We start from the raw sequence: 26,880 nt of genomic DNA on the forward strand, positions 1-26,880 counted from the left end.
TGGATGGTGGTGATGGGTTGCTTAATGCTTTGAATGTATTTAATACCACTAAACTGTACACTTAAAATAGTTAAAATGGTAAATTTTATATGTGTATTTTACAATAAAAAAAAAAACTATTTGCTACTGAAACATGAATAGATAAATCAATGGTTCAAAATAGAGGGTCCAGAATAGACCTAAATATATAAGAGAATTTAAAGTATGAAAAAGTTGGCATTTCAATCCGTGGAAGGAACATAGTTTCATTTTTAAGAGGTTGTGAAACTGGGAAGTCTTTGGGGGAAAAAATACATTGAATACCTACCTGACTTCTTATCACAAATGTATTATTAAATGAATTAAATATTAACATATTTCAAAAACTAAACTATAAAAGAAGAATAAAACATGGAACAGGCTGTCCATAATAAAACTGTTTTAGATATGAAGACATAAATAGGTTGAATAAAATGAAAGAAAAAGATATATCATGCAAATCAGAAGAAAGCCAGAGTGACTATGTTAATATCAGCTAAAGTGGACTTCAGGGCAAGGTATATATTATGAGAGATAGAGGACAATTCTAGTGATAGAAGGGTTAATTCATCAAGGAAAGATGACAAGCCTGAATGAGTATGATCCTAGTAACAAAGCTTCAGAACAAAGGCAATAAACTGACAGAGCTGACAAGGGAAGTTCTAGAGACTTTATTAGTATCGACCCTTGAGTGTGCCTTTTTCCATTTTTGTGTGCCTCTTAGGAAGTTAATTCCTGAGGGCAAGGATAATGTATTTTCATTCTTATATCTTCCCAAGTGCCTTGGATAGTGTTAGGAGACAGAACTAGGATTTTTAAAAGATCTGAAAATATTTTGGAGAAAAATTTTATAGTGTGTATTAATCTTTTTTTAAACGTTCATGCTCTTTGATTCATTAATTCAAGTCCTAGGACTCTATCCAAAGGAATCCATCCAAAAAAGCAGTTTTATGCTTTAAAAGCTCACTGAAATGTTGCACATAACAGTGAAAACATTGGGAATAGCCTAAGTATTCAGCGAGAGAATTGGATATATAAACTCTGTGGTAACATTCAATGTACTATCATGTGAGATTTGGGAAAACGCTTACAAGATTATGTTGAATTTTTTAAAAGGAGGATACAAAATTGAATACAATATTAATTACACCAGTTATATAAATATACACAGAGAAAATGTAGAAAAAAATAAAAATGTTAACAATGTTTGCCTTTCGGTGGGGCAGGGATTATGTGTTACTATAATTGCATTCTTTATATTTTTCTTTATTTTTCCCAATATTGGACATCAAATATGTATTGGTTTGATATATTTTTTAAAAATCTAAGAAATGTTATTAGGGAAAATTAACGTACCTGAAAAGTCTGAATTTAATGCAATTAAATTTAATAGGCCTTCATTTAAGGTCTGAATCTTTGTTTTTAAAAAATTGCAGAGGTGATGTGACTTAGCAGAAGCAAAGTCAAAAATTTTTGTTTATTTTGGGGGGTGTAGTAATTAGGTTTATTTATTTATTTTTAGAGGAGTTACTGGGAATTGAACCCAGGACCTCCTGCATACTAAGCATGTGCTCTACCACTTGAGCTACACCCTCCCCCACTAAACATTTTTATTTATTGTTAATCCTAAATAAGGTAACTGAACAGTATAGATGCTTAGAATAAAAGCACATATTGGTTTCATTAGAAGAGGTATGGCAAGTAGCATGAAGGAGGTGATGGATCCTCTTTCTTCTGTGTTGCCCAGCCTAGAGCTAAAGCATTGATCTGTGTGGGGCCGCACAGTGTGAGAAGCATAAAGATATATTGGTGTGTGTCCGGCAGAGGTGACCAAGATGAGGACAGACCTAGAAATTTTGGTGTGGGAAATAGCTGAAGGGCTGGAAGGAGTTGCTGAGAAGAATAGGTTCAGATAAAAGGAAAGCATGATCAGAATAGTCAGGTTTGGGAAGGGCTCAGCAGAGGAGTTGGTCTTGCTCTCTGTGGCCCTGGACAGCAGAACTGGAACTGCAGGGAAAGCTAAAAATGCAGATTCGGCCTTGTAAAGAATGAGTCATTCATGTCTATAGGTAAGCAAGCAAAGTCTGCATCAGGGATATGAAGAAAGAGGAAGGGAAGGAGAGTGAGACAAACCAGAAAAGAGAGAAAGGGATAAAAAAAGAAAGGCAGAGAGGCAGAAGAAACAGTTTTGAAAGCTCGATGTGAGTACAACAAACACGCAAACACACTGGGATCTGCCCTGCCGTTTAGATCTCTGCTAGTGATATCCTGAAACGCCAGCAGATGGAGATATTACCCCAGGAAAGGAGGACTCTGCCTGCCCCTCGCCCCCCACAACCCTCCCATTCCTTACTTTAAAAAAATCAAGTTTTCTTCCTCCGAAAAATAGGGCTGAGAGAGAATTCCAGAAGTCTCTGAATTTCCAAACTAAATTTATAGCAAACATTTTATGGTAAATCCTGCCTATGATTATCCCTGACTCTAATTTACAAGAGGTCACTATAGCTTTTGGCATTTCGGTCACAGCCTGGGTAGGGCCCTCTCCATCTTACCCCATTTCAGTTATACATACATGTGTGTCTATGTATATGGTGTTTGCTTAGAATCATTATTAAATAATTTATAGGGTATACTACAGCCCCCCTCCCCAGTCACCTTGCCATTAATACTTTCCTTCTCCTGATAGAATCTCTGTCACATTGAATTCTTGCCTGTGGTAATTCTGGGAGTTTTTGCTCTCAGCCCGCATGTCATATACTTTACTCTTCCATCCAGCTATAAAGCGGCCAACTCTGAGGGTTTTCACAGACTTTGATAAAGATGTACATTAAAAGGGAAAGCCGATAGAATAGATAAACAAGATTATACTGGATAGCAGAGGGAAATATATACAAGATCTTGTGGTAGCTCACAGAGAAAAAGAATGTGACAATGAATGTATGTATGTTCATGTATAACTGAAAAATTGTGCTCTACACTGGAAATTGACACAACATTGTAAACTGACTATAACTCAATTAAAAAAAAGTTAAAAATAAATTAAAATAAAATAAAAAGGGAAAGCCAAGAATCTTGTTAAAGTGCAGATTCTGATTCAGAAGATTAAACAGGGCTGGAGATTCTGCATTGTTAACGAGTTCCCAGGTGACGTTGATGCTCTTGGCCCAAGGATCACACAACTTTGAGTAGCAAGGCCATACAATATGTCCCTGTATCAGGAAGGGCCAGGAGACTTCTCTCAAGAACTACCATTGACTCCTTTTATCCACTGTTGTCTTCACCCATTAACTTTGATTTAACTGTTCATATTTTCATACAGCCAGTCAACATGTACAGAGGATCTACTATCTGTGAACCCAATGTCAGTTTACACAACTGGAAGTGTGATGAACAAGATACTTAGTCTTTATATACCTGGCCACAAAATACTTATTAATTACAAAGAGAAAAGAATAACTTTGCAGTAGAGGAACCTGGTTGATACCACTTTAATTAAGTGATCAAAGTTACTATAACCGGTAATGGGACAAATCAAAATTGTGTGCCACCTGACATTATACAATGAGAAGAACAGCATCATATCTATAATATTCCTGCCAAAGATGCATAAATTGAAACTAAACGCTTGGAAACATTAGACACACCCAGATTGAGGGACATTCTGTAAAAACCTGGTCTGTAAACTTTAAAATTTTGAATTGAAAGTCAGAATAAGAGTGAGAAACTGTTCTAGGTTGTAGGAGACTACAGAGCTATGATAGCTAAATGCAACATGTAATTTTGGACAAGACATTTTGCTATAAAAACACTACCAAGACAGTTGGTGAATTGAAATGGGGCATGATGAATATACGGTAGTAATGTGGCAATGTTAATTTCCTGATTTTGATGGCTGTATTATAGTTACTTAGGTATGGTTCCTGCCTGTGGGAAATACTATCCACAGTCTTCAGGAGTGATGGGGCATCATCAGGTTGACAACTTACTCTAAAAAGTTCATGCAAAAAAAGTTCTTTGCACTGTACTTGCAGTGTTTCTGTAAGTTTGAGACTGGGTAATTTGAAAACAGTGACGTGTGCTCAGGCAAAGGGGAGCTCAGGTGTTAAGGTTATTCGGATCATCTTGGAGGTGTGTGAGATGGGGAGGGGATGTCGGCAACTTGGATAACAGGGATGAGTCAACCCAGGTTCTTTCCCTTCAACAATACCTTCCCCTTTGGCTAGGCAAAAGGGGCTTTGGCCTGGGTCCATGCTCAGAGGCCCTGCTTTGAACCTCCTTTTGTTCTAATATATCCCCATGAGGGAGGGTTAAATACGCAGGGACAAAGGGACATGCCCATCAGATCGGGTTCCCCCTTCTAGTCCACCCAGAATCCTTGAGACTGTTGGGCCTCTCTTCCTGGTCCATCCTCGCAGGGTTGATTGAGCCACAGGTTTATGCACCCTAGGCCTGGGAAGTGATCATGGAGTTATTTACAGGATTGTAGACCAAGCTTGGGCTTAAGGACTGATGTCCATGTGTGTGGATGGAGGTCCTGGAGAAGGACTGTTCTCTGCCAGTCGCCACATTTAGTTGGGGCTCAAGGATTGCCTATAAGAGAACTCTAAATTTGCACTTGGACTTTCAGTTCTTAGTAAGACATATTTGTCTCCGTAGCAGAGATAGACCCTACTCTACTCAGACCATGCTGAGGAAGAAACCCCACAAAACACTTAGGTAAGATTTGTAGGCGCTGCGCACCCTAGCGGTACACAACCTGTAATGCGCAAGCCGAGTGCTGGGGCCAATCAGGTGCTGTGCCTTGAAGAGGCGGGCGGAGAAGGGAACCCCGCACCGAGCTGGCGGGTGGGGCGAAGAGTGGGCGGGGATGGCGCGCCTGAGAGCTCTGGGAAAGAGCGCTTGGGGGCGAGGCGGGGGGGCGGAGCCATACGTCTCTGCGCGCGCAGGGTAGTGCCCCGCGAGGCCACGCCTCTTCCGGCCAGCCGCATTTCCTCCGCGTGTGCTTGAACGCACCCCTGGTGGCGGTTGTCTTAACGGCTGGGTTTGGCGGCTGGACGGGCGAGATGGCGGCGGAGGTGTTGCCGAGTGCGAGATGGCTGTACTGTGGAGAGCCTGACGACAGCCAGAGAGCTCTACTGGGTAAAGACTGCGGAGCTGGGGCGGAGTTCCCCGTAGCTTCCTCCCCTTCCGTCTCCGTACCTCTACAGCCCTCCTCCCCGCCACACCCGTCCGGCCCCTTTCCCAGCTGGGTCAAGATCCCTTCTAGGCTCTACCACTAATTGGGGCTCGGCCAGGGCTCCTCTGTCATCCCACCATCTTTCTGTCACCACCTACCAGCTGGATAAGGACGTTCCAGTTAACCCTCTCCCCAGGGCTGTACCCAGGACCGTCGTCCCGTCACCCACCAGGTCTCACACCTGCTCCATTTCCTTCTTTCACACTGGTCAGAGATTCCCTCTGTCTTTCTAGGTCTGGCCCAGGTGTCCTCAGTCAGCCCCATTCCCCTAGATATTCCCTCCTGTCCAGACTCCTCTCCAGGCCTCCGCTTACCGCCCCGTCCCCTCTTCATCCCTCTTCCCACCTGGACTGGGACTTCTTTCGGTCCCCCTTTGGAAAGGATCTGGGTTGACTTGCCTTCCCCATTCCTCCAATCACTTCCTCCCATTGTCAGTTCATTTCCTCCCCACCATACACTGTGGGTCCTTCTGCTCTCATCTCATTCTTGGGCTGCAATCTTACAGTCCAGTTCTCCAATGGGAAGCTGCAGAATCCAGGCAACATGCGCTTTACCTTGTACAAGAGCAACGACTCCACAAACCCCAGGAAGAAGAATCAGCGGATCCTGGTAAGTGCTGCAGTGGCCAGTTGCCTCCACTCTGCAGACCTTGGGGGGCCCCTTAGGAGAGTGAGGATGTAGGAGGGCATGAGAGGAGAAAAGGGAGGGTAGCAAATGAGCCTTTGAGAAGCTTTGAGCCCCAGCAGGTGGAAATGTGGGGACAGGCTTCATTTAGTTTCACATTTGTGGTGGAGCGATGGCCTTTTATTCATCTGTTCATTCAACAAACATTTATTGAGCCCCCACTGTGGCCCTGGGCTGTAAGCTGCTAGGGAAACAGCCAAGTCAGACCTGGCCCCACAGTGAGGGAGCTAATACTCTGGAACAGTGTTCCTCAATGCCTGCACTATTGACCTTTTGACCCAGGTTATTCTTGGTTGTGGAGCTGTCCTGGGTCACTGGATGTTTAGCAGCAAGCATCTCCTAGTTGTGACAAACAGAAAGTCAGATATTCCCAGATGTCCCTACAGACGTATTTCCTTGAGTTGAGCACCACTGCTCTTGAGAGGTGAGAACTGGATGTGAGGGACACAAGTGCATAAGTAGACAAAACTCAGGGTCCCAGGGAGGGAGAGTACAGGGCAGAACAGAGTGAGCTCGCTGAAGTCCTTGCTTGCCAGAATGCCTTCCTGGGGGAGAGCACACTGGAGCTGCACCCTGAAGGATGGAGGAGGGTTTGACAGCTGAGATTAGGATTCCAAGTGAAGGGGATAGCAAGGACAAACATGAGGAAGCAGGAAAGCTTGGCTATGATTGAGGAGTGAATCATCCATTTCCATAGTCCCATGTTAAGGAGCAGTCATGGGATAAGTGGTCAAAGAGGTTCAAGAAGGGCTTGAACTTTGGGGTTGCCTGCATAATCATTTTGTTGCATGCCTCTAAGTGCTGGGAGTCCCGGGCCTCACTCCAAAGTCTTGTGGTACAGCTCCCCCAAGAACTTTTCAGACCAGCTAGAAGCCTGCACTACCTGGGGCTTCCCTGTCAAAAGTCCTCTTGCCTTCCCCTCAGGGACAGCCTAGATTCATTTAGAGATTAGTGGAGCTGGATCATCTCAAAGAAATCTCAAAGATTTCTCATTCAAATCCATTGTGGTTTGGATTCAAAAGCTTCTGCAAATGTGGAAAAGGGAGTCAAGATGTTTACTATCTTTCAACATTGGTTGTAATAGATCTTCCCCCCCTCTACATTTTAGGCAGCTGAAACAGACAGACTTTCCTATGTAGGAAATAATTTTGGGACTGGAGCCCTCAAATGCAACACTCTGTGCAGGTAGGGACAGGAGAAGGGGGTTGTGGGAAGTGGTGGATGGTGGAGTTGGCCCTGGCACTACTCTTCTCTGTCTCTATTTTAGGGGCCATGGAGGAACTCTAGAGAGGCTTACCAAGTTCCTTTGTTCCCAGACCCAGGGGCCCTCACACCAGCATGTAGACATTCCTGAAAATGAAAAGCTTACATTTGTTTAATTTCCTAAAAACCTCACTCATTTGTAATCTTTAAAAAAAATTTTTTTAATTGAGGTATATTGGTATATAGCATTATATTAGTTCCAGGTGTGTAACATAATGATTTGATATATGTATATATTACAGAATGGCCACCACAGTAAGTCTAGTTAACATCCACACATAGTTAACAAAATTTTTATCTTGTGATGAGAACCTTTAAGACTTAACTCTTAACAGCTTTCAAATATGCAATGCAGTATTAACTGTAGTCACCATGCTATACATTACATCTCCAGGACTTATTTATTTTATAATTGGAGGCTTGTACCTCTTAACCACCTTCATTAATTTTGGCCATATCATTAACTTAAAATATTCTTTATAACTATCTTGTTCCTAAAAGGCAGCTGTCTCCACTAATCTGGAGTAATCAATAGGCTAAAGTTTGCCAGAAGTCTGCCTTGGAACTAACTATAAGAAAAGGATTTGGTAGTGTCCAAGGCTCCAGAATTTCTATGTAGCTCTGGAAAGATTACTGACTTTGTGCAACTCTGCCCTTTACTGATCCCTAGTCTCTTCCTCGGTACAATGAAGATTGTCCAGCCTGAACAGTCTGTAACTGTCAGGGGTTGGCATAATACAGACAGTGTTCCTGTGAAGGTATCCATCAGTGAACCACAAACAAAGCCCTTTCAGAGCCCCCCTGGATCGTCCTGATAGAAGTCAGATTAATGTGTACATGCCTTGAACTTGGACTTTCATCATCCCTTTACAAAGATTTTCTAGTTTAAACTGGTCGGTCTTCTCCCTATAATTACTAAGGTTTTACTTGTCTTTTCCTCCATGGAATTACATGTGCAGTCAATTCTCTATGTAATTTTAGATTCTGATATCCCAGAAAGGTTTCCCACTGCAGCATTGAGCCCAAATGTAATTGGCTACCATAATCATCTGGTAGCTTTTTTTCCCCTTTCCCAGAACCACCTCGTGAACCCTTCCCTCCTTTCCCTCCCCATGCAGAGACTTGCTGCTGTAGGGGATTATTGTTACTCATGAGCAAGTGATGCATTCCTCAGGTGTATCAGGGCAGAAAGAAGGTTGAAAACTTTTAAGTAGGAAAAAGGAGGTTGTACAAGCAGTACCTTTTAAATAATCTATTGTCACTGGTATTATTCCTTCTCTATTCAGGCACTTTGTGGGAATTTTGAACAAGACCTCTGGCCAAATGGAAGTGTATGATGCTGAATTGTTTAACATGCAGCCACTGTTCTCAGGTAGGTCCCAGTCATGAAGGCTCAAAGAAATGCCAAATGTTTCAGGTTTGCTGGATGAGTTGGTTTGAGTTTTGATTTGTGAAATACATTTTGTAGCTGTTTTTTAAAGGTTTTTTTCCCCCCATTTTGAAAAAGATTTAAGAGTGCTTTTACTCGGCAAATATCTATTGATGACCTACTATACTCCAGGCACAAGTTAGGGGCTGTGGATATAGCAAAACAGACATGGATCCTGTCCCTACAGTGTTTACAGACTTGTGATCAGAAACTAATCTTAGTTTAATTAATTAATCTTGCATTAAATTTATAGATTACTTTGAGTAGTATGACCATTTTAACAATATTAATTCTTCCAACCCAAGAGCATTGGATATCTTTCCATTTCTTTGAATCATCTTTAGTTTCCTTTATCAGTGTTTTATAGTTTTCAGCATATAGGTCTTTCACATCCTTGGTTAAGTTTATTCCTAGGTTTGTGTTTTGGTTTTTTTTTTGAAGTGATTTTAAATGGGTTTTTTCCCCCTTTCTGATATTTCATTGTTAATGTAAAGAAATGCAACAGATTTCTGTATATTAATCTTGTATCCTGCACCTCACTGAATACATTTATTGCTTCTAATAGTTTTTGTGTGGAGACTTTAGAGTTCTCTATCTAGAGTATAATGTCATCTGTGAATAGTGACAGTTTTTCTTCTTCCCTTCTAATTTGGATGCCTTTTATTTCTTCTTGTCTGATTTCTATGGCGAGGATTTCCAATATTATGTTGAATAAAAGTGATGAGAGTAGGCATCCTCTTGTTCCTGAATTTAGCGGGAAGGCTTTCAGCTCTTCACTGCTGAGTATTATGCTGGCTGTGAGTTTGTCGTAAATGTCCTTTATTATGCTAAAGTGTGTTGCCTCTATACACACTTTGCTGAGAGTTTTTATCTTGAATGGATATTGAATTTTGTGAAATGCTTTTCTGGCCTCTATTGAGATGGTCATGTGGTTTTTGTCTTTACTCTTGTTAATGTGGTGTATCACACTGATTGATTCGTGTGCATTGAACCATCCTTGTGACCCTGGAATGAATCCAACTTGATTATGGTGAATAATCTTTTTTATGTATTGTTGGAGTCAGTTTGTTAGTGTTTTGTTGAGGATTTTTGCCTCTATATTCATCAGAGATACTGGCCTGTAATTTTCTTTTTTCACAATGCCTCTATCTGATTTTGGTATAAGGGTAATGATGGTCTCATAGATTGAATTTAGGAGTGTTCCCTCTTCTTCAGTCTTTTGGAATAGTTTGAGAAGATAGGTATAAGTTCTTTATATGTTTAGTAGAATTCCCCAGTGTAAGCTGTTGGGTCCTGGAATTTTGTTTGCAGTGGATTTTTAAATTTTAGATTCCGTTTCACTTCTAGTGATTGGTCTGTTCAAATTGTCTGTTTCTTCTTGACTCAGTCTTGGCACATGTATGTTTCTAGAAATTTGTCCATTTCTAGGTTGTCCAGTTTGTTGGCATATAACTGTTTACAGTATTCTCTTACGGTTTTACTTATTTCTGTGGTATCAGTTGTTATTTCTCCTCTTTCATTTCTTATTTTGCTTATTTGCATTCTCTCTTCTTGGTGAGCTGGCTAGGGGTTTGTTGATTTTGTTTATCTTTTTTAAAAACAGCTCTTGGTTTTATTGATCTTTTTGATTTTTGAGTTTCTATTTTATTTATTTCTCCTCTGATCTTAATTATTTCCTTCCTTTTGCTGACTTTGGGTATTGTTTGTTCTTCTTTTTCTAATTCTTTTAGGTGGTAGGTGAGGTTGTTTATTTGAGATTTTTCTTGAGGAAGGCCTGTATTGCTGTGAACTTCCCTCTTAGAACTGCTTTTACACATCCCATAGATTTTGTAAGATTGTGTTTTCATCTTCATTTGTCTTGAGGTGTTTTCTTTCTTTTTTCTCTTTTTTTTTTAATTTCACTGTTGACCCATTGGTTTTTTTAGTAGCATGTTGTTTAGTCTTAGCGTGTTTGTTCTTTCACCATTTTTCTTTCTGTAGTTGATTTCTAGTTTCATACCATTGTGGTCAGAAAAGACACTGGATATCATTTTTATTCTCTTAAATGTGTTGAGGCTTATTTTGTGACCTAGTACATGATCTATCCTAGACAACGTTCCATGGACACTTGAAATGGATGTATATTTCTGCCTTTTTAGGATGTAGTGTCTTGTAGATATCAGTTAAGTCCAACTGGTCTATTGTGTCATTTACACTCTCTGTTAACCTTATTGACTTTATGTCTGGATAGTCTGTCCATTGATGTTAGTGGGGTGTTAAAGTCTCCTACTGTTATTGTATTATTGTCAGTTTTTCCCTTTTATGTCTGTTAGTATTTGCTTTATACATTTAGGTGCTCCTATATGTATATGTTAACAAGTGTAATATCGTCTTCTTGTATTGATTCTTTTATCATTATATAATCCTCTTCTTTGTCTTTCTTTATGGTCTTTGTTTTAAAGTCTGTTCTGTCTGATATGACTGTTGCTACCCCACTTTCTTATCATTTCCATGAAATATCTTTTCATCCTCTCATTTTCAGTCTATGTGTGTCTTTCACCCCGAAGTGGGTCCCTTGAAGGCAGCATATTGCAGATTCTTTTTTTAATCCAATCAGCTACTCTGTCTTTTTCTCGGAGCATTTAGTCCATTGACATTTAAAGTAATTATTAATAAGTATGTACTTATTGCCACTTTAGTCCTTGTTTTTCAGTTGTTTTTATAGTTCTTTGTTCCTTTCCTCTTCCATTTGTTTTTACTTTTGTAGTTTGATGATTGTCTTTTGTAGTATGCCTGAGTTCCTTTCTTTTTGGTTTTTGTGACTCTTATGTCTTTGACTTGTAGTTACCATGGAGTTTATGTATGTTGACTTATAACTATATCTATTTGCATTAAACTGATAGTTGTTCAAGTTTGACCACATTCTAAAAGATCTACATTTTTATACTCCCCTCCCCCACATTTTGTGATTTTGATGTCCTATTTTATATCTCCATGTCTATCCTTTTACTGTTTATTGTAGTTATAATCACTTCTATGACTTTTTTGGATTAAAAAAAGTCTACATACTGGCTATTTAAGTTATCTTCCTCTGTCTTTTCATTTTACTTAACTTTCTTCGTCTCTTTAACTCTAAGAGAAACATTTATTGTGTTCTCAAAGGGGTATTTTTATGTGGGTGTGTCCCAATGTAGACTGCGTGTGTCCAGTGTTTTTGGTGCGGGGGCTAGTTCTGATATGTTTGCCAGTCACGTCTTTCCTTAGGGTGTGCTGGCCACCGTCACCTTGACAGGGGCTGTGGTTGGTGCTATAGGAAAGACCGAGTCTTTTCCCAAGGGCTGGTTGGCCCAGATCTCACGCCAAGCTGTGGTGTGTAGCGAGTGGGGCTGAGGTGGTTGCCCCCTTTGGCCTGGGGAATGTGGTGAGGCAGCAGCCGCCAGGGCAGAGCGCTCTCTGCCCTGATTGTTGGCAAGCCAGCACGTGCGTACTCTTCATGAGTAGAGTCTAGGTTTCTCTAGTTCCTCTATCTGTCCTGCAGCCAAGGGGGCTTATCTCCTCTGTACAGGACCCTAGGACTGGGACGCCTAGTCTGTGGCTCTGCCCGCTCATTCCCCAGGGCGAGGTTCCGCCCTTGGAGACCTTCTCTTCCTTTCAGTTCCCTCTCAGGGGTGAGAATCCTGACGCTATGCCTTTTTTTGTCCCACCTGGTTTCATGGAAATCTTTCTTGCAGCTTTGGTTGTATAGGAATTCTGTCAGTCTTACAGTTTTCCACGAGAATTGTTCCACATATAGGTGTATTTTTGATGTGTTTGTGGGGGGAGGTGAGCTCTACATCTTCTGCTCTGCCATCCTGATTCCTCTTCCTTAGGTCTTTTGCAGGGAGGACAAAACTATCTACTGGAAAGAGCGGAGGACTTAGTTTCTAATCCCATCTCTGCCATTGCCTGGTGAACTGACCTGGGCAAGTCATTTCATCTGGAAGCCTCATTTTTCCTTATTTGTAAAATGAAGAGCTTGGATCAGATGACCCTTCACTTGACTCCTTAACTTACACTCCAAATTCTCTAACTACTACAGCTTCATCCTGAATGTTCACAATACACATGCATATTAAGCTCTGGGAAGTCCTGTAGTACAGAAATCTGTTTTTCTTAGATTAACTGTAAACAAATATTAAACATTATTACTATTTGTAGGTCTTATGGTTTGCTTTTTTTTTCTTTCTGTTTTTATTTGTGTTTTGTAGATGAATCTGTTGAGAGTGAATCGACACTAGAGAGTCAGACCAAATCTTTTAGGGAAAAGGTAAGTGTGACAGAACTGACAGGAGACCTAAAGCAAGTTCCTTCTAGACCTTGGGTTTCCCCAAAATGAGCTGGTTGAAAGCAGGGGTCTCCCTGGCTGCTCCCAGCACGTTCAGTCTGTGATTCTCTAGACAGTTCCTACCTGCAGAGGCCTCCTCGGCCTCACAGAGAGCAGACCTCCCATCTGGGGCAACTACACACAGCTCTGTGCCAGTGTTTGGAACCAGTTCTCTGGGCTGTTACAGGTGTAGCATAACACTTGTTTTCAGGATTTAATCCAAGTTTCAGAAAATACCGGCTGTATCCTGGAAACCTTATACCAAGACAAAGTAAACTAGGATTTTCAATGTAGATGGTTCCTGCAAAGCTAAATCTCACCCCGGGATGGCAAGGTGATGGAATCTTCAGTGCCCTTGGAGCACTGTATTGAGAAGGGAGTGTCAGGCTGTCTTCAGGCTCATAGAGAGAGTGAGTGTCTATGAGCAATGTCTGTCATGGATGTGGGATTGGAAAGTGGTAAGGCACGTGCCACAGATTTGCCAACACTAATTCTAGCCAAGTGTTTTCATTTTACAGACAGACACTGTTGATTTATAAATAGCTCCTTACAGTTTACAAAGCAAGTACTTCAAATCTCTTAATACCATTTGGTTCTTAAAATAAGCCTATGGGGTAGTTAGGTATGAATCAGCCCAATTTACAGGTGAGGTATTAATGACTCAGAGAGGCTGAGCGTTTCCGCATAGTCACACAGCTAGGAGTAGCAGTACCAGCCTGTCCCCAGTGACCAGATTTGTCTTTTGCACAGATGGATTCTTGCATTGAAGCTTTTGGTACCACCAAACAGAAGCGGGCTCTGAACTCCAGGAGGATGAACAAAGTTGGCAGTGAATCTTTGAATCGTGCAGTGGCTAAAGCCGCAGAGAATATTATTGATACAAAGGGTGTCACTGGTAAGCAGCTGGAACTTGGGGTAAGAGGCTGCTCGTAGAGACAGCTTTCTCCTCTCTTGAGATCTTTTACCCGCCCCACAGAGGGAAGTGATGGGAGTAAGGGCTGTATTCCTTCCTGCCTCTCACTGAGGGCCTTCTTAGGAGCAGACTCTGGAAGTGGTAAGAAGCACCTGACATGGCCTGCCCTCAGTAAGCTCACAGTCAAGTAGAGGAGACAGGCGTGGGGATGGCTCTATGCCCTCCGTGTCCTTCGTGCCAGGGCTACAGCCTGCAGGGCACGGGAGAGGGAGAGGGCCTCATGTCTCTGAGTTACAGGGAGGCTTTAGTCAAAAAGTGACGTGATGATGATATACTGAGCTTCCAGAGACAGTGTCTCACTTTGGGGTCCCTGGATCTTTTTCTTTTCCTAAATTTTTCAGCAGCTTGAATATTTAGTTGTATTATTTAAAATGTACTATTCAAATACATTATAAGAACGTAAGAGAAAGTTTATATATATGTGAGAGCAGTTTTTCTATTAAAATGAAATTTTAGTAATTTTTAGAAAATCTTTCCGTGACACATGATTTTATAAATATTTTCCTACATTTTCTTTCAATATTTTCACAATTTTACTTTTTACACCTAAATCTTAATGAAAAAATTTTTTTCTTTCTTTGCCTGTGGTACAGACCTCATTTTATATTTTCCAAATGATTAGCCAGTTGTCCCCAATTCCATCCTTTCCTTTTGTAAAAAATGATTTAAAAAGTCACCTCTGTCATTTTGCCACATTCTCGGTTGTGTTCTGTCTCATCGTTCTGATTGGCTGCTCTTGAGGCAGCACCAGGGTCTTCTGATTGTGGTAGCCTCATCATCCAGTTTACTGCCTGGTAGGGCAAAGTCGCCACCTTCATCCTTGTTTTTTCTTGTACTTTTTCTCTGTACTTTTTCTTCCAGGTGATCTTAAAAATTACTTTGTCAAGTTTCTTTAAAATCGTTTGCAATTAATATGAGGAGAATCAACATCTGTATAATATTATGTTTTCTCATCCAGGAACAGAAATATGTCTCCATTTAGTCAGACATACTTTAATATCTAAATAAATTTTTCAGTTTTTTAGTCTGGTTTACTCTCAGCTATTAAAGGAAAGAAAAATAATTCACCCATTTCCCCATCATTCTTACCAGACCAACTGTTACAGTTTTCCTGTTTCCTCTCTGTTCTTGTCTGTATGCGTACTTAATTCTTACATGGTTATCCCTCGGAGATAGTTACAATTTTATGATTTGATTTTTTTTTTTAACTCACAGTTTGTGGAGAACTTTTCTGGAAGTTAAGCCATTAAAGGCTATTTTGAATATCCCTCATTTTTAGCTTCTCTTCTGTTGTATTGTAAATATTTATTAGCACACTTGTCTCCCTGCTATACTGCGAGTCACCTGAGGAGGACTGCGCTGTGTCCATCTTCTCTGGGGCCTTGATGGGTTTACGTCATGAGTGGACATGACAGTTCTGGAGCTGTCAGCCTGATGGGGAGGTCAGGCCATACTGGCAGAAGTGTTCAGATGAGGGGGTTCTGGGCCAATGATGGTCTCGAGCACACAGGTTGCAAAGAGTGTTGGGAACCTGAGGCCAAGCAGGGTGATACTGACACTGACTCTCCCTTTACTGAAAAGCCCTGGTCAGTGACGCCATCCACGATGACTTGCAGGACGACTCCCTCTACCTCCCTCCCTGCCACGCTGATGCAACCAAGCCTGAAGACGTGTATAAATTTGAAGACCGTATCCTTCCTGTGGGAGGAATGCCGCCTCATGTCCCAAGTTGGGATATGCACACAGGAGTGGCCCAGCCAGGCTCTCTGAGGGTGTTGGTGGTCCTCTGATGCTCACAGAAGCTACTCCCAGGCCCTTGCGGTTGCCCCAGTGCTGTTGCTGTGATGTCAGTGAGGCTTCCTCACCAGCTGAGGGACCCATTGCAGCACCGGCCTGTCAGCCCTTGGAATTCAACCCATTCCTCAGCAAAATGGGAAATGCCCACAGCTCAGCCCTGTGTGCATGGGGGGTGGGGGGAGTCGCTCTCCATGAAGAGTCAAAATATGACTCAAGTTGGCCAGTGCCCAAAGTCTAGGGCAGACTGATTTTGTAAAAGGAAGGGTTGGAATGTAGAGTTTCCATAACTGTGGTTCTAGTCAGAGGGAAAACGCCTACAGTGGCTTTGTGGTAAGAGAAGACAGAAAGGCCCAGGCAGGGAATGAGCTCTGGGCTGAGAGTGTGGAGACTGGGCTCTGAGCTCTGCCCAGACATACTGTGTGAGCATCCCCTCTCTGAGCCTCTGTTTTCCCATCTCTAAAACGAGGCCGCTAGAAGATGAGCTTGTTAGTTGGATGTTTCCATTTTGGTCAGGTTGTGTCCTTGACCTGTAACTAGTTCTTTCTCTGGCGGAGTATGACGCTCTTCAGAGCCCATCTGAAGCCTTCAGGAATGTCACATCAGAAGAAATACTAAAGATGGCTGAAGAGAACAGGTACCCCACTTGGGCAGATGGAGTGTCTGGGGAGCAATGTTGAACACAACAGTAGTCAGACAGGAAGTGGACCTTGGATGTCAGTGAGGATACACGTCTGTTCAGCATTTGGACGTGAACGAGCTAGTGTTTTCTTGAGTGTTTGGGCCCCCAAGTTGATCAAGGGAGAGAGTTGACCTCAGTGCATGTGGCTGGGCAGAGGGTGGTGAGTCCTTATAGTCTGGGGTTGGGAACTGGAGGTGGCCTCTGCGCCCTCAGTGTTATGCTGATGCTGATTGCCTCTGGTGGGGCCCAAGTACTGGCGTGGGAGTAGGTGCCACCTGGTGATGGCTTATCTGTGGTGATGTGCTGAGTGAGCTTTTCTAAAGTTAAATTTATACATTTAGGGGGGATAATTAAGTTTGTTTGTTGATTTATTTTAATGGAGGTACTAGGGATTGAACCCAGGACCTCCTGCATGCTAAGCATGAGCTCTACTGCTTGAGCTGTACCTTCCCTGCCAAATGTATACATTTTAAATGAAGTATGTTTTAAATAATTTAGAGATAATTTCCTCCCCCTTTTTTGGCCGCTTAAAGCAGGTTTTTTTTTTTCCTCCTGCTTTTGAGTTTTTCTTTTAATAATTTCATCTTGAGAAAATAAAAAGTTATCAACCTAAGGTTGGTTCTCCAGATTTTTGTTTGAAGATTTTACTGGTCATTGAAATCTGAAGTCTTGGAAATACTTTTTTTTTTTCTCTTTCCAAAGATCCATTTCCAAAAAAGAGCTCATTACTGGTTCTTTGTTGTTTTAATGTGATTGTGGCCCAGGGGCAGCTGCAGGAATGAGTTCTGGGCTGGGAGTCTGGAGATTGGAATCCCCAAGCTCCGCCTGGTGTACTATGTGATTGTCCCCTTCCTGAGCCTTGGTTTTCTTATCTGTAAAATGAGGTGCTACCAGATGACCTCAAAGAGCCTTTTATTCCTGGAAGTCTGGAATCCTGAGAGTAGTAGAACTATACGTAAAAATAATAGCCAACATGAGTTGAGCAGTGCTTTACTTACATTGTCTCTTTAATCCACAAAAATCCGTAGGATGAGGGTACTATCATTAGCCTTAATTTACAGATGAAGAAACCAGGGCACAGAGATGTTCAGAAATTTGCCCAAGCCACTTGGTGGCAGAGAGGGGGATTCAAACCCAGGTAGTTGAGAGCCTGTACTCCAGACCACCATGTCAGGGTTGGGCCAGCTATGGCCCACATGCCGAGTCTGGCTGGCTGCCTGTGAATGAAATTTTATTGGAACACAGCCTCAGTCGTTCATGTCTGTGTTACCGATGGCTGCCTGTGTACTACAATGGTAGTGACCATATCACACACAAAATGTGGAACACTGACTGTCCAGCCCTTGGCTGCCCCTGCACTAAGTCGTGCTCCTCCTGTTATAAGGGGCTGGTGGGATGGCCCTTCCTCCACTGTTGACTGTGTACCAGCGTGAGGGGTGCCTGCTGTCTTGGGTGTGAAGGAGCGAGTGGCTCCTGACAGCCAGTCTTACACATTCTTCCTTTTCCCTCCCTCATTAGTCACTGCTCCTTCATCATAGAAGCGTTGAAGTCTTTGCCATCAAATGAGGAGAGGCGAGACCGCCAGGCCCGGTGCATATGGTTTCTGGACACTCTCATCAAATTTCGAGCGCAGAAAGTGATTAAGCGGAAAAGTAAGTCCATCATAGGCATTTTATTCTAGTAATTTCCAGTCTGTTATTTGCCTGCAATTCTTAGACCAGCTCTAGTGAGAGAAGAAAATGGACATGTCTGTCCAGGTCTTTATTTTTAACTGTGTAGCGGTGGGATTCCTGCTGGTACTGCTGACGTGCTGAGAGGACTTGCCAAGCTCTTTCCTCTGAAAATAGGGTCAGGTTGGATTATACGATCGCTCAGAGCTAACATTCACTGTTCTGTTCCATGTCAGGCAAAGTATAATATCCAGGCAAATCAAATGAACATTTTAAGGCATGATTAGACAGACGTAGTTGTATGGGGTGAAAAATTGGCCTTGCTTGTAATGTTGTGTCAGCATATTTCTGACTGGGAGAGTTGGTAACTGTGTCGTCTGGCGCTAGGGCGTGGGTGGCTGCCGCACACTACCGTCCACCCAGTTTCGGAAGCCCAGAGGGAGACACCTGTGGTTTTAGGCATAAGATGTGCGCAGTCGTGTTATTGTGATTGGGCACCAAGAGTCTGTACGAGCACATAGTGGTCTTCTGTGCTGCACTTTTATTGTGCTTTGTAGATACGGGATTTTTTTTTTTTTTTAACATTGAATGTTTATTGCAACCCTGCGTCAAAAAAGTCTATTGATGCCATTTTCCCAACAGTATTTGCTCACTTTGTGTCTCTGTGACACATTTCGGTAATTCTCATAATAGTTTAAGCTTTTTTATTATTATATTTTTTATGATGGTCTGCAAATAGTGATCTTTGATGTTACTACTGTGACTTGCTCAAGGCTTACGTGATAGTTAGCAATCTTCAGCAATAAAGTTGTTTTTTTTTAATAGACTTTATTTTTTTAGAACAGTTTCAGGTTTACAGCATAAAGTTATTTTTTAATTAAGGTATGGACATTGGTTTTTTTAGACATGATAGTATTGCTCACTTAACAGACTACAGTGTACTGTAAACATAACTTATATGCACTAGGATACCAAAAAGCTCACGTGATTCGCTTTATTGCATAGCATACAGCTATGTCTATATTCATGTTTTTCAGTATTTGCTTAATTCTTATTTTCACATGCCAGTCTCCCCTCCTTTCCCTCTTCCTGGGCTTTCTCCACAATTGGTCTTTCTTCCTTGTTGCTGCCCCATCACGAACATCTCTTGTGCACGTATGGTCTGCAGGCAGAAGCACCCCTGAGCACAGTTTCATTTGAAAGTGGCTGTTGTGTTCCATGGGCCCCTTCTCCTCCCATGTGCTTCTGTTCATTTCATTGCCCCAGTGCTGTCCTCCTCTCCCAGCACATAGGTGAGTGTGGCCTGAGAGGGCTGAAAGAAAATGATGGGACTCCTCTGTGTCTTGTAGGTGCCCTGGGACCTGGAGTTCCCCACGTCATCAACACTAAGCTGCTGAAGCACTTTACCTGTTTGACCTACAACAATGGCAGGTCAGGGGGCTTGATTTCTTAGCTTCTGCCTGTAAAGGAGAAAGCAAGGTGTGGAGGGTGGTGAGAGTGGGGAGGAGGCTTGGATTGAAGTCCGTGTCCAAAGAGACACTACTGAAGAGGGCACTGCCACTTTGAGGGGTCCTGGGGTCACATGAGTTTAGGTAACACTGTAGGACAGACTCTAGCCCTCTGGAGAAGTTCACGTTAAAGGCTCTGGGAAGACCTGCGGTGAAGTCTTCACATCACACACTTTTTCTGAGGACCCCTGCCTAAACTCCATGGAACTAATGTTCTGCTGGAAAGGGCAGGCCAGTAGGATGACTTTGGGGAAGGACTCCCCCAAGCAGGGCACCTGGGCTTTCTTCCTGCCATTTGCTTGGAATATGTTTTCTGCTCTGAGTGTGCTTGGAAGAATCGTCAAGCAGATGAGTTTGGGATGACTGGTTTCCCAGCAATCCTGCTGAGCAGGCTGGGAAAGACATGGCAGGTCCTCACTGGTGTGAGGCTCTGACTGCCTGGGGATCATGTAGGTGGGCCTTCTCTGTCCCCCTTGGAGGGAGGCTGGGATTGGCTCGCTGCTTGGCTATGTGTGAAGGCTCAGGTGCCGCAACCAGACAAGGGATGTTGACCAAATTCCTTTTCCTCTCCCCGGGATGAGAAGACATATGAATGCACTGAATGTTTTTGTTTTTGAAGAAATCATCTGAGAGTTTAATTTTGTCTCTCTTATCTCTCTTACTGACACTGGTTTGCAGTTTACGGAACTTAATTTCGGACTCTATGAAGGCAAAGATCACCGCCTATGTGATCATACTCGCCTTGCACATAAACAGCTTCCAGGTTGACCTGACAATGTTACAGAGAGACTTGAAGCTCAGTGAGAAAAGGTGAGCACAACAGAAGGAGAAGCTCCCTTAGGGTGCCTTGGTGTCGTTCTGATACCACTGGAAAGCCTGAGGCACCGTCAAGGGACCTGGGTGCAATCTTCAAATTATGAATGATTGATTGAATGGATAGGCAGCCAGTCATGACTGAGAGCGAGAGCCTTTGCTCTGCTAAGCACAGTGTTACATCTGTCAGAATCTCAGTGATTTCCCCAAGAAACAGCTGAAGAAGAATCTTTGGTTCAGAGACATCAGTGACTTTTCCAGTGTCACACAGCAAAGAAAGGGAATAGTTGGGCTTTGAACCTGAGCCTTCTGTCTCTCTGTGACCGAGCACCCTCCAGTCTCCAAATTGCTGTCACTGGGAAGAGGGATTCTGTATAGTTCTGAGGCAGGGTCACCTAGGGGTGGAAGTTACATAAGAACCCAATTTCAGCTTAGCAAAAAGAACTTTCTCAGAGTCAGATGGAAGAGGCTGCAGGGGAGGTGTGTAAGGCAAGGGCGGCTGCAGTTTGGCGGCGATGCCCCATTCGGGATTCTCTGACTGGACTGGGAGGGTGGCAGAGATGACCTCTCAGGCCCTTTCTAGCCTGGCTAGAAGGGATTCAGACTGAGTAGGGAGCAGAACCTGCCAGGGTGCTGAACCACGGGATGGGTTGGCCTTCATCAGTGATTTAGGTACATCTAGCATCCAAGGACCCTGACGGTGTTCCAAGAGCACCTAGGAAAACACCCTTATCTGGACTTTTGTACCAGTCCATAGAGGGGTTATTCTAGGGCTGTCCACAAATGGCATTCTCATGGTGGTGAGGTTGAACATGGAAGAGAAACAGATACTTGGAGCCTGTATTATTCTAGCAAGTGCTCAATCCTTTTACAGGAAGTTAACAGAGTTGTCCGTAGGATCTAGATAACCTGGTTTGCCATCACCTATGTAGATATTTTCTAAGGGCAACACATTAAAAAGGGAGATTGATGGCTCTCTGCTGGAGGCTTTGCTCCTCGTGGCCACCTTGGGGAGTCTGTCTCTTGGCCTGGAGTGCAAACTTGCCGCCCCCTCCTGCCAAGCCTCCCTGAACAGTCACGTTGAGGAAACTCTCCTTGGTTTCCTGTGTTTGTTTCCTTAGGATGATGGAGATAGCGAAAGCCATGAGGCTGAAGATCTCTAAAAAAAGGGTTTCTCTGGCAGCGGACAGGGAAGAGGATCACAAACTGGGCACTCTCTCCATCCCGCTGCCTCTAGCCCAGACCTTGGACCGTCAGTCGAAGCGGAGGAAGATCACCTAGAGGTGTGCTTTCCAGATAGAGCATTTTGGCCACATCATAGCCACTGTTTCTATTCATTTGAATTTTTATTTTTAAAGAAAGAGGAAAAAAGCAGCCTTGCTTTGGCATGGGTATAAAGCCAGAAGCCAGCACCTCAGTAGTGCTGGTCTTAAGCACAAACATAAAGCGATGGCCATATTGGACTCCATCTCCCTCCTTCAGTGTTGCCGTGATTGTCAATGGTACATGGTTCCTGTGTGCGATGTCGGAGGGTGGGGTCTGGGGAAGTCGGAGGCAAAAGACCTCATAGGCTGAACCTTGGGCCACCTCTAATGGATAAAGGTTAATAAAGAGAAATGTGAAGTGCTGTGCTTCGGTTTGGAAGGACCAGTGGGGTACATGGTGAGGGGACAGTCCAGCAGGGCTAGAATGGGAGGCTAAAGGTCACTGGCGTGTTGGGGTTGCCAAAACAGGCCAGTGTAGTTCCCAGCTGCAGTAACAGCAGAGCCAGATAAAAGGAAGTGATTAACCCTATTGCTCTTCCTGGCTCAGGCCACATGGAGGGCAGGGGTCAGCTCTGAAAGCCACATTTTTGAGATGAGTGAATCAGAGTTCAGTACAGAATACAAATAAGTTCTAGGTATTCTTAAGGAGAGAGGAGTTTAATACATGGATTAAGTGCTATAAAATTGTCACAGGGCTGCAGAAGTGGGTATCAGGAGGTTGCCACTAGCACTGTGGAGTTCGCGAACACAGCTGGAGTGGCCAGCCAGTCATGAAGAAGGCACTTGAATTCATGCAGCTACTTGAATTCAGCTGCTGCTTGGATTCATGCAGCTGGTAACCTGACACTGGAATGCTGAGTTCAGCCAGCCATGCATTCAGTACTCACACCTCCGCCTCCTTGTCAGCGCCAACAGCCAAAAGATCCAGATGCTGGCCTCCATCTTGATCCCTTCTTCTGTGAGTACATATTTAGGAGCCTAACTTGCATCTAGGATCCCAGCAGCAAGGGTCTCGGAAATAGGTTTCAGCTCTCCAGCCTCTGGTTACAGGAAGCCACACCAAGGCAGAGGGGAATGGAGGCTGACTGCCACCCACCTCATCTGCCAGGGGAGATGGAGAAGTCAGTGTCCAGCAGGGTGTGTGGGAATGGGACTATGACACGGAAAGACTTAGGTATGTGGCTAAGGCTCAGACTCAGCTCTTCAAGGCTCTTGTGAGGCAGTGGGAGCAGCTGAGGTCTGTGGTGCTCAGTGCTGGGGGCCAGGAGCAGTGGCAGATGGAAGACAGAATTCACCTCTCTCTGAAAGTGAGAAAGGAGGAAGTTTGCGCAGCAGCTGGGCCATCCGTTAAGGAAGATGTGGTAGAAATGGGTCTTGGATGACTCGTTTCAGACTGGTGGTCCTTAAATTTCTTCGAGCAGGGGGGTGCAGTTATCAGAGCCACCTCTGTGGCAAAGCCAGGCCTGCAGTGTACATTTTCCAAGCTCTTGTTGGATGTGTCCCCATTTGTCTGGCCCTGGGTGATGGGCACCTGTACCATACTTGGTCTCCCTCCAGCAGAGGTGTGAGCAGGACATCTAAATGCTTCTTGTTTGTCTTTAAGCTGTTGTAAAAATCAAGTATGTGACTCTGCATCAGAAAAAATAATATCCTGATCTGTCTCTGGGGAAAGAATTCCTAATGTGCTTATGGGTTAGAGTGTGTTTTCATGAATCCTTTTTAATTTCTGATGGTTTTGACACTTTGAGGCTTTATTTCTAGTAGTGGTAAGATCACAGCGTGTGCCCTGGCCTCTGAGCAGCTTCTGCCCTAGTGACTGGGAAGCCGCCTGTCTTTAGTCACTCACACTCAGAGGGGTAGTATTGATGGGGAAAAGTCCAGGACGGTAAATATATAGTCGATCCTTGAACAGTACTGGTTCGAGCTGTGTGGGTCCACTTACACGTGGGTTTTTTTCACTAGTAAGTACTTCAGTACCACACAAGCAGTCAGTTGAACCAGCAGATGTGGCATCTCGGATACAGAGGGCTGATAAAGTTATTCATGGATTTTCAACTGTGTGCAAGTCAGTGCCCCAAACCTTGCATTGTTCAAGGGTCAGCTGTATACTTATCCTGAGTGGCAACAGGTGTACCAGTAGGTGCTGCAATCCCAGGGACTGGCTGAAAAGCAAGTTTCTGTATGTCAAGGAGCTCGTGGGTCAGAAGGCTCAAAAGGCCCTCGTTCAACAAGTCTTGTGAGAAGGCGCCCAGCACAGTGCCCAGCATACAGCATCGGTGCCCGTGGAATGAGTACATGCTGCCCCTTCTTTCCTTGGCAGAGCTGTTAGGCAGTAAAACTTGAGTAACTGTGGGGTTGTACTAGGTTTTTTCCTAGCTCTAAAAACCCATTTACATTCACAGAGGAGTCCTTAATCCCCACCCCACCCCCAAGGTATTTGCCCTAATGTCCCTTGGTGACCTCTTGGAAGAAGACAACTCTGGGCTAGATGCTTATACCCTTAATAAGATTTGCAGATTGTGGAATAGTCTCAACTTACGGGAGTTAACAGAATGAAGTCTGTTCCCTGGAGGGAAGTCTCTGTGGCCCTCACCTGCTGGACACTTAACAGTGATGAGGTCAAAGAAGGTGTATTTAACATACTTGCAGAGGACCCAACCTGGAAATAGCTAATTAGGTAAAATTCTTTAAAGTGTCTCCTTTTAAAATCTTTATTCTGATATAATGTCATACTTAGAAAATGGCTGCAAGAAGAGCACAGACTGCTGGATGTCCTTCACCCAGAAGGTCCAGCCGGGCATGGGTTGTCCTGTTTATCACTCACTTTATGCATCTGTATCTTTTTGAACCATTTGGGAAAGTTTAAGAAAAGCATCCTGCCCTTTCTATCTATAAGTACTTAAGCGTGTATATCCTAAGAATAAGCACTTTCTCGTTCACGAGCACATCGCATGTGCCAAAAGCAGGGACCAGAGCAGCGAGGCAGTGCTAGAATCTAGCCCCCAGCGCACATTCACATTTTGCCGATCACACCACTTACTCAATCTAAAACAGTTCCTCAGTCTCTGCCTTTCTTAACCTTGACATTTTAAAGAGTAAAGTCAGTTATTTTGTAGGGCGTCCCTTCAGTTTGGGTTTGTCTTGTGTTTCCTTCTGATAAGATCCAGGATACACGGTTTTGGCAGGGATATCATGAGGGGTTGTGTCCCAAGTGCATCACAGTAGAGGCATGTGATGTTGGTTTGTCCTGTTCTTGCTGATGTTAATTTTTATTGGTTAAGGTTATGTTCCCTCCACTGTGAAATTTCTATTATAATCAATAAGTAATTTGTAGGCTGTTTTGAGACTCTGAATATCTTGTTCCTCATCAAACTTTTATCTGAGAGTTTTAGCCTTGATTGATAATTTTTGCTGAATCAGTTACCAGGGTGGCTGCAAAATGGTGAGTGATTTTCTAACTCCCATAATTTCTTATACACTTATTATTGGCATTCTATTATATGGAAGGAACTTTCTTTTCTCTCCCTTAAAATTCTTTTTGTTCTAGTTATTAGTATGGACTCAGATTCTTGTTCTGTGAACACTGTTACCATTTAATTTTGATACTCAGATTGTACCACATTTGGCCAGTCTTGAGTTCCTTCAGGCTAGCTCCTGTATCCCCATCTTTTTAAGCGTGCTTCCTTAATTTCTGGCACAATATATTCTAGCCATCCTGTATGTTGCCTGCCCCAGCTCTGGAATCAGCCTTTTATCCAAGGAGCCTGGATGGATGACATGATTGATGGCCTAAGGCAAGAGGTGAAATGCTACCCTGGCAATCAAGACAGAAGACAGACGGCATCTTTGGCTGCACTCAGGCAAGAACTGGTTTCTAAGCAGGGTGACAGTTGTGGTGTGAGTCACTCAGACTGCACCAGAGGGCCATGCTAGGCTTGACTTCATTTCAAAGGGATGATAATCACAAAGGAGGGGCTCCAGAGCCCCCAGGCCGTAACGGCACCTGCAGAGTCCTGGACAGGAAGGGAGAAAGAACGAGTGGGATGAGAGTGTTCATGTCGGGAGAGTGCTCAGGGCTGGAACAAGCCCAGCGGGTCCCATGAGTCCACGTGAGGAAGCATTCAGAAAAGAGACTGAGGGAAGGAAGGAAGGAAAGGGAAGAAGGTGGGCCCAGGGCTCTGCTGAGGACAGTGTAGGCGCATGTGCTGTTCGAAGACCCAATGCTGGCTCCTGTCTGGTCTGGCCACACCACACCCCCATTCCCTGTAGTCAGGGCCTCAACAGGACTTGGAGGCCTGGATGAAGTTGCATTGGTCTTTGCTGTGCTTGTCTGCTCCCATCAGCAGGCATCAGGGTAAGCCCTGCCCACTCAGCCAGTGCAGGCTACTGCAGAGCAGTCTCCTTCCAGATGCTTCCCTAACTACGGAAGAGCTCGGATGGGTGTTCCAAGCCCCTCCCACTTATGCATCCAAATGATTTGGCAGAAGATGAGCACTGTGTGTGTGTGTGTGTCCCGGCTGATGGAGCCCTAGGTAACAGCCTGCCTACACCTCTCCTCCCTACAAGCTCTTAACATTAGATGGGGAACCTAGTGGTCCTTAACAGGCATCACCACTCAGAACTCAATTCCTTTTGTAAAAAAGGAGCAATAACCTCACCAAGTCAGTGCTTAATATACTGTTGATGGGCTGTAAGATGATTGTGGTGGCAAGGGGGTGTGTCAGGATATATGAAGTTATGCTGGCTTGGCGAAACTGCAGTAACTAATTTCCCTGGAATGTTCAGTTTCAACAAAGGTTTATTCGCTTGTGATAGCATGAATATTTTCATTTTAATAGTTTATTTTTTTGTGTGTTAAAACCACTAGCTTTTCATTTGTAGTAGTGATATAAACATTTCTTTTTAGTTGAGTGTTCCTTGATAGGATCCTGGAATGGAAAAAGGACACTAGGTAATGATTAAGGAAGGATATCTGAATAAACTGTGGACTTTAGTTAATAATAATAATGTGTCTCCTGGTTCAGTAGTTTTGACAAAGGTACCATACTAACGTGAGGTGTGTAAGGTGTTAATTACAGAAACTTGGCGGGGAGGGTGGTACGGGAACGCTGTACCACCTATCTCCTTACTTTTTCTGTAACTCTAACTCTTGTAGGCAGTGTTCAGTAAGTGGTGCTGGGAAAACTGGATAGCTACATGTAAA

At 43.5% G+C, this 26,880-nt stretch overlaps 1 protein-coding gene across 7 annotated transcripts; it reads left to right on the forward strand.

Annotated features, from left to right (window-relative positions):
- Positions 1-4,971: 4,971 nt before the first annotated feature.
- Positions 4,972-26,684, forward strand: POLR1E (RNA polymerase I subunit E). 7 transcript variants are annotated; one of them, XR_006724210.2, is made up of 15 exons: positions 4,973-5,157; positions 5,760-5,863; positions 7,047-7,123; positions 8,488-8,573; positions 12,857-12,915; positions 13,723-13,867; positions 15,527-15,634; positions 16,280-16,376; positions 17,940-18,073; positions 19,441-19,522; positions 20,278-20,409; positions 21,534-21,695; positions 22,371-22,635; positions 24,415-24,512; positions 25,388-26,684. XR_006724210.2 is itself a non-coding variant. In XM_010952887.3 (13 exons), the coding sequence occupies exons 1-12, from the start codon at positions 5,082-5,084 to the stop codon at positions 21,691-21,693; spliced, it is 1,260 nt and encodes a 419-aa protein (XP_010951189.2). In that variant the 5' UTR covers positions 4,972-5,081; the 3' UTR covers positions 21,694-21,695; positions 24,415-26,684. The 7 variants fall into 7 exon arrangements, 3 of the variants coding, with proteins under 3 accessions (XP_010951189.2, XP_010951191.2, XP_074217953.1); XR_835152.3 differs by lacking the exon at positions 22,371-22,635 and having other exon boundaries at positions 4,972-5,157; XR_006724208.2 differs by having other exon boundaries at positions 24,415-26,684.
- The last annotated feature ends 196 nt before the right edge of the window (positions 26,685-26,880 follow it).

This window comes from Camelus bactrianus, chromosome 4 (assembly GCF_048773025.1).
Source record: "Camelus bactrianus isolate YW-2024 breed Bactrian camel chromosome 4, ASM4877302v1, whole genome shotgun sequence".
Taxonomy (NCBI): Eukaryota; Metazoa; Chordata; class Mammalia; order Artiodactyla; family Camelidae; genus Camelus; species Camelus bactrianus.